Source organism: Neophocaena asiaeorientalis, unplaced genomic scaffold (assembly GCF_003031525.2).
Source record: "Neophocaena asiaeorientalis asiaeorientalis breed wild unplaced genomic scaffold, Neophocaena_asiaeorientalis_V1.1 scaffold132, whole genome shotgun sequence".
Taxonomy (NCBI): Eukaryota; Metazoa; Chordata; class Mammalia; order Artiodactyla; family Phocoenidae; genus Neophocaena; species Neophocaena asiaeorientalis.
The window spans coordinates 2065223-2076860 of NW_020173393.1; the positions used below are offsets into that span (position 1 = coordinate 2065223).

Consider the following 11638-nt stretch of genomic DNA (forward strand, 5'->3'; position numbering starts at 1 on the left):
CCACTAACAAGGGTAAGGAGCCTGGGGCCCCTACAATGCTCAGGGCTCAGATGGACACCTGAAATGGTTTCCTTATCAGCCTGGCCACATCTCCCAGGCCAGCCTCTCCTATTTCTTCTCTGGCCTTTACTCTGTTGGCCTAGCAGTCTTGCTCGGGACAGGAAGGAGCCACTGTCTCTCCGGTATCAAGCTTCCTGGTCTCTGGCCAAGCTTCCTGCTTATGCCATTGAAGCTGGGAGGGGCCGAGGAAATGCTCGTGAGGCCACACCCACTAGGGAAGGTATAAAATGGGGGCGGCTGGGCCAGCAGAGCCACCCCTGCCCTCACCATGACGTTCAGTGGTCTCTTCCCCTTCGTGCTTCTTGCCCTGGGAACCCTGGCACCTTGGGCTGTGGAAGGTGCTGGAAACGGTGAGTTGGAGTCACCCTGGTGTGATCCTGGCTGCAGGGTCAGAGATGGGGGCTCGTAGTGGTGTGTGGACGGCCCCTTCTCTAGACTGTAATCTCTCAGCTTAGTTTCAGGAGACGTCCCTGGGGGTGTGTTCATGTCCATCTGGGCTCCAAGGTCTCTGTGCAAGCTTCTGAGCATCTGGGTGTTTTACTCAGCCATCTGTCAGCCCAGGTCTCACTGCCTTTCTATTTTTACTCCTCTCTCTCTCTTTCTCTCTGCCTCATTTCCCGGTCAGTGGCTCTCCAATCATCAGTCGGACTCTTGCTGGTTCTTTCCGTTAATCTCTGTTTTCCTGTCTTTGGCTCTAGCTCTTCACCTGCTCTGTCGGTTCTATTTATCTCTGTTTATTTCCCTCCATCTCCATCATGCTCAGCCTGCCTCTCTGCCTGTGTGGAGCCTTGCTTCTCCCTGGGGAAAGAAACCTTGGCTGGGAAGCTTATGCCTTCCTCCTGACCACGTGTGTGATTTCATCAAGCCTGTCACTCTTCATGGAGATCAGACAGGGACTTCACTTTGGACTTTGTGGATGGTCACCTGAGTGAGGGTCACTCCTGGAAAGCGGTGCTTTGTCCGGGAGCCATGATGGTTACTCAACACCCAGCCTCCTCCAAAACTCTTAAACTTCTCTTCCAAAGCTTTCAAAGCTGGAGACTGCCCTCCTACAAAACCTGCCCAGTGCCTTCTATATGAGAAACCCAAGTGCAACAATGACTGGCAGTGTCCAGAGAAGAAGAAATGTTGCCCTGATACTTGCGGGATCACATGCCTGGATCCTGTCAACATCTTGAACCCAGGTGGGGAGGTGGGAGAGCCACCAGCCATGCAGCATTGGACAACTGGCCACCTGCATTGACTGGGGGCCCAATGTCAGAAGAGAGCCAGAGCCTACCTTCAGGGGGTATCCCAGCCTCAGGAGGGATGTTGTGGTCATGGGGATGGGAGGCTCAGGCTGGGGCAGGGCCTGGGGCAGGGGCTGGGGTCCAGAAGCAGGGGGCTAGTATGGAAGGTACAGGGTTTCTAACCCATGTCTCTACTCTCATCAGTTGAGAAGCCTGGGAAGTGTCCAGTGGTCCGCGCACGATGTGCGATGCTTAACCCCCCCAATAAATGTGAGACAGACAGCCAGTGCGTGGGTGAATTGAAGTGCTGCGAGGGCATTTGTGGGAAAGAATGCATGGTTCCTGTGAAAGGTAAGGAGGGGCTGGGGCAGGCTGACCTCCTTCCCCCCAGCTGTCTCAGTCTCAACCCTCTGGAGTTCCAGGCATATAAACAGGGGGACTCCTGATCTGGACCCCAAGGAAAGCCTCTGCCTGACTCCCTTGTCTTCCGAGAGCCCTGTTCCCCAGGCCTCAGGGCAAGGATTTCCATAGGATGGCTCATGGCTCTGATTATATCCCAGCCCTTCATCAGTCGGACTCTTGCTGGTTCTTTCCGTTAATCTCTGTTTTCCTGTCTTTGGCTCTAGCTCTTCACCTGCTCTGTCGGTTCTATTTATCTCTGTTTATTTCCCTCCATCTCCATCATGCTCAGCCTGCCTCTCTGCCTGTGTGGAGCCTTGCTTCTCCCTGGGGAAAGAAACCTTGGCTGGGAAGCCTATGCCTTCCTCCTGACCACGTGTGTGATTTCATCAAGCCTGTCACTCTTCATGGAGATCAGACAGGGACTTCACTTTGGACTTTGTGGATGGTCACCTGAGTGAGGGTCACTCCTGGAAAGCGGTGCTTTGTCCAGGAGCCGTGATGGTTACTCAACACCCAGCCTCCTCCAAAACTCTTAAACTTCTCTTCCAAAGCTTTCAAAGCTGGAGACTGCCCTCCTACAAAACCTGCCCAGTGCCTTCTATATGAGAAACCCAAGTGCAACAATGACTGGCAGTGTCCAGAGAAGAAGAAATGTTGCCCTGATACTTGCGGGATCACATGCCTGGATCCTGTCAACATCTTGAACCCAGGTGGGGAGGTGGGAGAGCCACCAGCCATGCAGCATTGGACAACTGGCCACCTGCATTGACTGGGGGCCCAATGTCAGAAGAGAGCCAGAGCCTACCTTCAGGGGGTATCCCGGCTTCAGGAGGGATGTTGTGGTCATGGGGATGGGAGGCTCAGGCTGGAGCAGGGGCTGGGGTCCAGAGCAGGGGGCTAGTATGGAAGGTACAGGGTTTCTAACCCATGTCTCTACTCTCATCAGTTGAGAAGCCTGGGAAGTGTCCAGTGGTCCGCGCACGATGTGCGATGCTTAACCCCCCCAATAAATGTGAGACAGACAGCCAGTGCGTGGGTGAATTGAAGTGCTGCGAGGGCATTTGTGGGAAAGAATGCATGGTTCCTGTGAAAGGTAAGGAGGGGCTGGGGCAGGCTGACCTCCTTCCCCCCAGCTGTCTCAGTCTCAACCCTCTGGAGTTCCAGGCATATAAACAGGGGGACTCCTGATCTGGACCCCAAGGAAAGCCTCTGCCTGACTCCCTTGTCTTCCGAGAGCCCTGTTCCCCAGGCCTCAGGGCAAGGATTTCCATAGGATGGCTCATGGCTCTGATTATATCCCAGCCCTTCATCAGTCGGACTCTTGCTGGTTCTTTCCGTTAATCTCTGTTTTCCTGTCTTTGGCTCTAGCTCTTCACCTGCTCTGTCGGTTCTATTTATCTCTGTTTATTTCCCTCCATCTCCATCATGCTCAGCCTGCCTCTCTGCCTGTGTGGAGCCTTGCTTCTCCCTGGGGAAAGAAACCTTGGCTGGGAAGCCTATGCCTTCCTCCTGACCACGTGTGTGATTTCATCAAGCCTGTCACTCTTCATGGAGATCAGACAGGGACTTCACTTTGGACTTTGTGGATGGTCACCTGAGTGAGGGTCACTCCTGGAAAGCGGTGCTTTGTCCAGGAGCCGTGATGGTTACTCAACACCCAGCCTCCTCCAAAACTCTTAAACTTCTCTTCCAAAGCTTTCAAAGCTGGAGACTGCCCTCCTACAAAACCTGCCCAGTGCCTTATATAGGAGAAACCCAAGTGCAACAATGACTGGCAGTGTCCAGAGAAGAAGAAATGTTGCCCTGATACTTGCGGGATCACATGCCTGGATCCTGTCAACATCTTGAACCCAGGTGGGGAGGTGGGAGAGCCACCAGCCATGCAGCATTGGACAACTGGCCACCTGCATTGACTGGGGGCCCAATGTCAGAAGAGAGCCAGAGCCTACCTTCAGGGGGTATCCCGGCTTCAGGAGGGATGTTGTGGTCATGGGGATGGGAGGCTCAGGCTGGAGCAGGGGCTGGGGTCCAGAGCAGGGGGCTAGTATGGAAGGTACAGGGTTTCTAACCCATGTCTCTACTCTCATCAGTTGAGGAGAAGCCTGGGAAGTGTCCAGTGGTCCGCGCACGATGTATGATGCTTAACCCCCCCAATAAATGTGAGACAGACAGCCAGTGCGTGGGTGAATTGAAGTGCTGCGAGGGCTTTTGTGGGAAAGAATGCATGGTTCCTGTGAAAGGTAAGGAGGAGCTGGGGCAGGCTGACCTCTTCCCCCCAGCTCTCTCAGTCTCAACCCTCTGGAGTTCCAGGCATATAAACAGGGGGACTCCTGATCTGGACCCCAAGGAAAGCCTCTGCCTGACTCCCTTGTCTTCCGAGAGCCCTGTTCCCCAGGCCTCAGGGCAAGGATTTCCATAGGATGGCTCATGGCTCTGATTATATCCCAGCCCTTCTGAATAAGGGCCCCAGGGCAAGTGACTCTGAGTCTCAGTTTCCTTATCTGTAAAATGGACATAATGAAGTTGAAAGTGCATTGTCAAAAGCACTGTGCACTAAGTATGTATTATTAAGGTTATTTCCAAGATGTTGTCTAGGGTCAAAGCCCAAAAGATCAGTGGATTTTGAGGATAATCTTGCTCAATGCTCCAACCTTAGAGTTTTCTAGTAAAATAGAGACTTGAAATCAGCCTCCTGATACCAAGACTCATACAACTATATGAGAACCTTGCTATTTTCTCTATCACAAGGGGATTCTTGGGGAGAGAATGTGGAGATGACTTGGCTGGTTCCTGTATTGAAGTCCTGATCTCATTTTCTCTCACAGCCTGATTCCTGCCGCTTGGAAGTGGCTCTGGATTCCTACTCTGCGTGGTCTGGGAATTCCCTTCTACTCCCACGCTTGGGTCACTGGGGCACTCCGTGGTGAAGCCTTGGTCCTATCGCCAATATCTTCTTTGCAGAAAGGTTTGGCACCTGGTAGGCTGCCAGCAAATGCCTGTTGATTGGTCAATAAATAAATGAGCATCTCTCTCTCTGTACATCCTGCTTCTGTGGTTCATTGGGGATCAGTTTGGTGGGAGATGAGGAGGGAATGTCTGAATAAGAGGCCTCCCTCTTACAGATATGGAGCGGAAGGAAGAGGCTTAGGGGCTGGACAGACCAGAATTTACAACATGAGTCTGAAAAGCCTTGGCTCTGTGGTTTGGGACAAATGACTTTATCTCCTACATCTTAATCTCTTGACCTGCAAAGTGATGATAAAAATCAACTTCTCACAGTGTTTGGTGTTTGGAGCATTGGGGCATCCAATGCAAAATGAAGAGCAATGTTACAGGGCCATAGCAGGTTCTCAGAAAATGGTGGATACTTTCCTTCTGTGGTGATCATGACCCAAGACACTATTGCTTCTATCTTAAAATAAGTGTTGAACAGAACAACGTGTACCCGATTATCAGTCCCAAGGGAGGACTCCAAACACATACGTCTGTCCATTGTATACTGGTATCAGAGTCTCCAAGGAAAGCACAGCATGGATGAAACAACGCTTCACTTACACAGGAGGCTTCTGTAGCGGGCTTCGATTTCCCATGGCTAGGGAGTCTCTCCTGGCACCTGATACCGGGCAATTTACGTGTAGGCACTCCTCTCATGACACGGTAGAGGGACCCCATCCCTTCCCCACCGAGGGCAGATACAGCAGTGGGGTTAACCAGTTGCCAGAGGGCACACACACAAAACAAAGGAGCATGCGTTGAGCTTAAAACAGGGAAAGATATTTCCACTCATGACAATAAGCCTAGCACAGGTTGTATGGGCTCCTTATGTCTTGGTGAGTAAGTATTCCAGGTCCGAGGCCCATTCCTTTGTAGTGGGGGATGCATGCATGAGACTGCCTTTCCCAACACTAGGAGTATTGTCACGGTAGGTCATTTTGATGACATTTTCTTGGCCAGAACCACAGGACAGTGATATTGTTCTTGACTCAGTGGCGTGGAAAGAGTAACAAGAACCGGAATTCTGAGAGCTAGAGCCAAGTAGGGAACTTTGCTCTATGGATTCTAAAGGAAACAGAGAACTTAATTAGATTAATGATTAAAAAAAAGACAAAATAGGGCTTCCCTGGTGGCGCAGTGGTTGAGGGTCCGCCTGCCGATGCGGGGGACGCGGGTTCTTGCCTCGGTCCGGGAGGATCCCACATGCCGTGGAGCGGCTGGGCCCGTGAGCCATGGGCGCTGAACCTGCGCGTCCGAAGCCTGTGCTCCGCAACGGGAGAGGCCACAACAGTGAGAGACCTGCGTACTGCAAAAAAAAAAAAAAGCCAAAATAAAATTGTAATTCATTCCTTTCCTGGAAAATGTCACTGGTCTAAGAAAATATTCCATGCTATTTCAACCAATATTCCAAGAGTAACAACTGGGTGTATTAAGTTAACCATTTCAGAAGTGAGGGAAAAGGGGCAGAGCTGTTTAATTCATTTTATGAGCCATTCAATTCATTTTAATTTCATTCATTTTAGCCACCCTCCAAGTTGGCTCCCAGTCATCCTCATCTCTTGGTGTTCACACCCTTGCACGGTCCCCTCCCACCTTTTTGCAAAGTTGGTCTATGTGACCAATAAAATATTGCAGAGTGACAGATCTTTATGCCCTTGTGAAATTAGATCATTAAAAGAGATTAGCTTCCATTTGGGGAGGTTGTTCTCTCCCCGATCATTTGCTCAAGCAGAACTCAGCTGCTATGTTGTGAGGACACTCAGCCTTTTGTGGAGTGGCCCCCAGGGTGAGGAACTAATGCCTCTGGCCAACAGCCTGTGTGGAGCTGAGGCCCTCCAACTATCACGTGAGTCTTGTCCTGGCAAACAGCTTGATTATAACCTGTGAGAGACTCCAGGCCAGAACCACCAGGCCAAGCTGTTCCGGGATTTTTTTTTTTCTGTTACCAAATACTTCATTGTTATCATCGTTTATCTACAATCTTAAATAAGGTGGGAGATGACAATGCTCGTTAATGTTAATGTTGGTGGTGGAATAACACTTCATCAATTACACATCAAGTTTTACACATTAAAAACCACCCAGTTTGGGGGAACTTTCCTGGCGGTCCAGTGGTTAAGACTCTGTGCTCCCACTGCAGGGGGCACGGGTTCGACCCCTGGTCGGGAAATTAAGATCCTGCATGCCAAAAAATAGAAAAAATAAAAACCACTCAGTTTTATTAATTAACATATAGTAAGTTCACACAGAGTCTAAATGAAGCCTTCCCAAATCCACTCTATAATCCTCAATCAAAATACAAGTTACAAGCATTCAGACTTTTTGTTCTTCTGATATAATGATCTGAGAAATGTGATTTCAATGGTTTACAAAATGGAAGGTAATTATTTATGGTTTACAGATGTACATTAATTATATGACCTTTCAGGGAAGGGTTCCACATAGTTTTCTTGGGTATTTATGAAGATTTCTATATTTCAACCATGTCAACATATATTCATGACTTCTATCTATTTCTATTATGAAGACATATCAGAATCTCAATGAATAGTAACCCTCAGACGGTGAGATGATGTTTATGGTTTTAAGATGCTAAGCTTTGGTACAATTTGTTACGTAGCCATAAATAACAAATTTGCTGATGTTAGTAAAAATTTGATACTACAGCCAAATATTCTGGCCTGTAGAAGAAAAAATAATTATGTACCGATTTTGTCTTCTCTGAGCAAAGTTGGGAACATCTTAAATAGAATGTTAAACATTAGAATTCATGAGGGTTTTAAAAGCTCTCCTAAAAGTGAAATGTGAATCCTTTATTAAAATTAAGAATGGAAATGAAAGGATAGAAATTAATACATAAGAAAAGAAAAGAAAACAAACCTATCTGAAACTTTGTAGCAAAACCTATATTAAGTTGAATTTTCAGAGGTATTGTCATTAAAGTCATAAACAGAATAAGAGTCACCACTATTTTTCAGCAGTGTATGAGATATACAAAACTATGCAATGAGATAAAGGAATAAAATATGTAAGAATGAAAAGAAAGATTATTGTCATTATTTGCAGACGGTATCATTTCCTACATAACAAATTAAGACATTCAATACAGTGAATGAAATAAGTTTCATCAGAGTTGCTGGGTATAAGGTCTCTACAAGATTCTACAGCATTTCTCCACATTACCCATAATCAGTCAGAAATAATAAAAGTAGACATAAATAATCAAAGAAACAAACCCTACAATATGCCTAGGAACAAACCTAAAAATTATGCCAGAGGGACTTCCCTGGTGGTCTAGTGGGTAAGACTCTGCGCTCCCAATGCAGGGAGCCCGGGTTCGATCCCTGGTCGGGGAACTAGATCCTGCATGCATGCCGCAACTAAGAGGCCCACATGCCACAACTAAAAGATCCCGCGTGCTGAAACTAAGACCTGGCGCAGCATAAATAAATAAATATTTTTAAAAAATTTTTAATTAAAAAAAATAAAAATTATGCCAGAATTTTATGGATTTAAAAAAAAAGAATTTTATTGAAGGTCTGAAAGAAGAACTGAATAAATGGAGAAATAGTGTTTATGTTTGGAAAGACTCAATAAGGTAAAGATTGCAACTCTTTAAAAGATCATTTATAAATTCAATATAACTGCAATAAAATCCCCAACATTATTTTTTAAAACACCTTGGCAAAGTGATCCTACAGTTCTGTATTAGTATAAACGTTGCGAATCAAGAACATTTTTTAAAAGTACAAGAATGGGGCTTCCCTGGTGGTGCAGTGGTTGAGAGTCCTCCTGCCGATTCAGGGGACACGGGTTCGTGACCCGGTCCGGGAAGATCCCACATGCCGCGGAGCGGCTAGGCCCGTGAGCCATGGCTGCTGAGCCTGCGCGTCCGGAGCCTGTGCTCCGCAACGCGAGAGGCCACAACAGTGAGAGGCCAGAGTACAGCAAAAAAATAAATAAATAAAAAATAAAAAGGAGTATTTGCGATTAAAAAAAAAAAAAAGTACAAGAATGGAGGCTAGCCAGACCACATATCAAAATATTATTAATTATATTATTTTTACATTATAATAATAAATGTAGTATGATGTTGGTACAGGAATAAACAAATAGTCTAATGGAATAGAATAGAACGTCTAAAAGGAAATCTGTGGAAATTGTTATATAAAAAGGAGGAATTTTTACAACTGGGTAGGGCAAAGCTCAAACTAATATATATATATATATATATATCACAAATATATTCATAGCAATGTATATATGTGTGTATTTATTTATTTATGTTTATCATGAGGAATTAGCTCACACAGTTATGGAGGCTGAGAAATCCCATAATCTGCCATATGTAAACTGAAGACCCAAGAAAGTCAGTGGTATAATGCAGTTCAAGTCCGAAGACCTAAGAACCTAAGAGCTGGGACTTCCCTGGTGGTCCAGTGGTAAAGACTCCGCACTTCCACTGCAGGGGGCACGGGTTTGATCCCTGGTTGGGGAACTAAGATCCTACATGCTTCATGGCACAGCCAGAAAAAAAACCGTTAGAGCCGATGGTGTAAATTTTAGTCCAAGGGCAGGAGATAATGAGGTGAGATGTCCCAGCTCATGCAGAGAGGCAGGAGAAGAGGTGCAAATTCCTCCTCCCTTCACCTTTTGTTCTACTGGGCCCTCAACAGATTGGATGAGCCCACCACACTGGGGAGAGAAATTCACTTTACTGAGTCCACAGATTCAAATGCTAATCTCATCTGGACACATCCTCACAGGCAACCTAGCAATAATGTTTAACTCGAGCATTTCATGGCCAGTCAAGTTGACACATAAAATAAACGATTACAAGTCAACTCGGCACCTATATGGATCTTTTTAAACCATACTTAGTCTTCAAGTAAAGACAACGACAGGGTCATAATTCTGCCAGACAGCGTACCATTATCCTGTATACAAACCAAAACACATTCATTCCTTCCCCAGAAGAGGAAGTAAAGCTCTAGAGTGATGTTTACTCTCCTCCTTCATATCCAGTAACAAATTCTATGACGTAAAATTAACGATACATAAATACTATGATATAAGGTCAATACATCTTATGTTACATGATAAGGTAATAAGAGAGGAAAGAAAATAAACACGCATACACATGTATTCATAGCAAAATAAGGAGGAAATGTCATGACTATTACAGTCCTCATTTCTGTAACTGGTCGCATGGTTGTAGTTGGTATTTATAACTACCTTTTCCCACTGCCCATTCTATATTCCTTTGTCTTCAGCAAGCACTTCAGCTGGTCATCGTTCTTTACCTGATGGGGTGACCCAAACTTTCATTCCTGAAGGGTCTGGGCCATTAGTGGCCTTGCCTGCATTGGGTCATTGTTTTCTGATGACTTAATTACAGAGTATGATAATATTACCAGGTCCCTAAGGGATCTCCTGTATTCCAGACATACTCTTCCTTACCTCCAGTGTGGAGTAGGAGTCCAATTTCCCCTTGGTAGTCATGATCAATCATCCCAGCCAACACTGTAACTCTCTTCTTTGACTGTTGATTCAGAGGCAGGAGGTACCCAAAGTGGTAGGATGGTAGTTTAACTTCCAGTTCAATGGAATCATTGTTGTGTCTCCTGGTGGAAACATTTCTCCCTCCAGAACTAACCCCTCTAGGCCAACAGTGCACAAAGTCAAGGGGACAAGTAGCCAAAAATTTGCTCGTGGCTCCCTAGGGATAATAGTGGGTAGTACCCCTCCTGTCTCTACCTCTTGATTTCGGAACCCATGAATCCTGGTTATGGGGGAAACAGCATCATATATTGGACACCGACTGAAAGCATAGACAGCCTTCTGAAAAACCTTGTCCCAGCCCTGCAAAGTATTGTCAAACAGCTGGCACTCTACCTGAGTCTTCGAAAGGCCATTCCACTGTTCTGTAAAGCCAGCTGCTTCAGGATGGTGAGGAACTGGGTAAGACCAGTGACTCCATGAGCATGGGCCCATTGCCACACTTCTTTTGCTGCAAAGTGAGTTCCTTGATCAGAGCAGTGTTGTAAGGAATACCATGACAGGTGGATAAGGTATCCTATAAGTACATGTTCGGTAGTTTTGGCAGAAACATTGCATACAGGGAAGGCAAATTCATATCCAGAGTGTCTATTCCCCTTCCATGATGGAAGTGGTCCAATGTAATCAACCTGCCACCAGGTAGCTGGCTGATCACCCCAGGGAACGGCTCTATATTGAGCATGAATGTTGGTCTCTGATGCTGATAGATCAGGCACTCAGCAGTAAACAGTGAATTATACTTCTATATCCCAGAAAGAAACAATTAAAGGTGAAACTTTTTATAGTAGTATAAAAAAATCAAATAGCTATAAATAAAATTAAGAAAAGATGCGCAGAATCTTTATGTAGTAAATGGTAAAACTTTTTGAGAAAAATTAAAGAATATCTAAATAGAAAGAGATATAGCATATTCATAGATTGCAAACCCTAACACTGTAAAGATGTATTTTCTCCCTAGATTTATTTATAGATTCATTGCCACCCTGGATGAAAATCCCAATAGGTTGTTGTTGCTTTGTTTATTTGCATGTGTATGTATCTTGCAGAAGCTATTTAAAAATTTATTTGGAAAAAAAATTTATTTGGAAAAGCAAAGGGACAAGAATAGCAAGGACATAAGTGAAGAAGAATATAAGAATAAGACAGAAAGGGGCTTCCCTGGTGGCGCAGTGGTTAAGAATATGCTGCCAATGTAGGGGACACGGGTTCAAGCCCTGGTCTGGCAAGATCACACATGCCGCGGAGCAACTAAGCCCGTGCCCCACAACTACTGAGCCTGAGCTCTAGAGCCCACGAGCCACAACTATTGAGCCTGCGCACCACAACTACTGAAGCCCGTGCGCTTAGAGCCCGTGCTCCGCAACAAGAGAAGCCACCGCAATGAGAAGCCCGCG

At 46.0% G+C, this 11638-nt stretch overlaps 1 protein-coding gene across 1 annotated transcript; it reads left to right on the forward strand.

The window, feature by feature from the left end:
* Positions 1-328: 328 nt before the first annotated feature.
* Positions 329-4839, forward strand: LOC112400844 (antileukoproteinase). The gene is made up of 6 exons (XM_024746803.1): positions 329-410; positions 1086-1244; positions 1494-1640; positions 2638-2784; positions 3782-3931; positions 4814-4839. Exons 1-6 carry the CDS (start codon positions 329-331, stop codon positions 4837-4839), a joined length of 711 nt encoding a protein of 236 aa, XP_024602571.1.
* Positions 4840-11638: the final 6799 nt, after the last annotated feature.

What these genes read in the sequence shown, in the direction of transcription:
- LOC112400844 (XM_024746803.1), top strand. Translation starts at nt 329, where the DNA reads ATGACGTTCAGTGGTCTCTTCCCCTTCGTGCTTCTTGCCCTGGGAACC. An exon ending in TGTCAACATCTTGAACCCAG is followed by an intron (nt 1,245 to 1,493) that starts GTGGGGAGGTGG and finishes TACTCTCATCAG; the next exon opens with TTGAGAAGCCTGGGAAGTGT. An exon ending in ATGCATGGTTCCTGTGAAAG is followed by an intron (nt 2,785 to 3,781) that starts GTAAGGAGGGGC and finishes TACTCTCATCAG; the next exon opens with TTGAGGAGAAGCCTGGGAAG.